Genomic DNA, 1,137 nt, shown 5'->3' on the forward strand with positions numbered 1-1,137 from the left:
CTGTTTGCAGGAAAATATTTAAAACATTCGTTTTGGCTAAAGAACTCCAATGTGACTTTGAGTAAATCATCGCTACCATCAGCGTCTTCTGTTTTTCCCCAACCGGAAGCAATGGCGGATTTCGTAGGCGGTTGAAATTCAGTGTATAAGCAAATCGGGCGGACGTAGTGATTAAATTTAACTTTTTCTTCCAGTTTAATCAGTAATATGTCGTTGTATGTTGATGGAGGGCGATAATCAGGATGATCAATGAATTCTTTTATGTTGTATTCTTGTGGTTTAGCATCATCACTTGTAGAAATTAAATTTAAATCACCAAGACGCACATATTTTGCCAGTCCACTATAAATTTATAAAATAGAGAATATACAGAGGATAGAAATTAAGTAAAACTTACTTAGACCGACTGTTTTTACAATGTCCAGCGGATAAAACAAATTCATCACTGATTAAAGAACCCCCGCAGTGATATACTCGGGAAGTACCATCGGTTGAGTCATAGCCAATTGCAGCCTAAATGATAAAATAAATATTAATATTTATTGTGTTATTACTTACAGTTTAATTATTTAAACTTACACTGTGTGGAAATTCTTTTGCTTTTGCTTTTGTGCCTCCAATAATAAGCGGAATTACTTTAAACGGACATTGAAGACGCGATGCATTTCGGGGTGCACCAAATGACAAAACAGGCGGTGTAAAATACGTATACGCAAATTTTGAATACTCTTCACATTCTAAAAACATAAACTCAATCAATAAAAATTCAAAAATATTAAAATAATCCAACATACTTTCTCGACTTATTTCTCCAGGAACACTTCCTGTTCTCGATCCCATTCCCCCTTCACAACAAACCACCGGTGTGGTCCCAATAAACCCACAGGTTTGCGGCAATTGATTTTGTTTCAAAGCATCAATTGCCGAAGGACATTCAATTATCTTCTTACAAACGCCATTCCCGCCTTTGTTCAATACACATGCATCGCCTGAGTGCAAACAATAACTAATTACGCTCGAGGTGGACGACTAAGCGGTACAAGTAATTACCTGCAGATTGCGAATGAACAACCTCGAAGCCGACCACAGCGAGACCGAGGACAACGTACAATGACACTCGTAAAACCATGTTTACAC

At 37.3% G+C, this 1,137-nt stretch overlaps 1 protein-coding gene across 1 annotated transcript; it reads right to left on the reverse strand.

The window, feature by feature from the left end:
- Positions 1-4: 4 nt before the first annotated feature.
- LOC135803159 (venom serine protease Bi-VSP-like) lies at positions 5-1,131 on the reverse strand (the record flags this gene model as incomplete). The annotated part of the gene is made up of 5 exons (XM_065316761.1): positions 1,051-1,131; positions 795-989; positions 580-737; positions 398-513; positions 5-342 (listed from the first exon to the last, which is right to left on the reverse strand). Coding segments are annotated over exons 1-5 (886 nt in total), but the record flags the coding sequence as incomplete, so codon positions are not given.
- Between the last annotated feature and the right edge of the window lie 6 nt (positions 1,132-1,137).

Source organism: Atheta coriaria, unplaced genomic scaffold (genome assembly GCF_025399875.1).
Source record: "Atheta coriaria isolate IRGN ID8LTWV9N9 unplaced genomic scaffold, Caltech_Dcor_3.1 scaffold5253_size1137, whole genome shotgun sequence".
NCBI classification, from domain to species: Eukaryota; Metazoa; Arthropoda; class Insecta; order Coleoptera; family Staphylinidae; genus Dalotia; species Dalotia coriaria.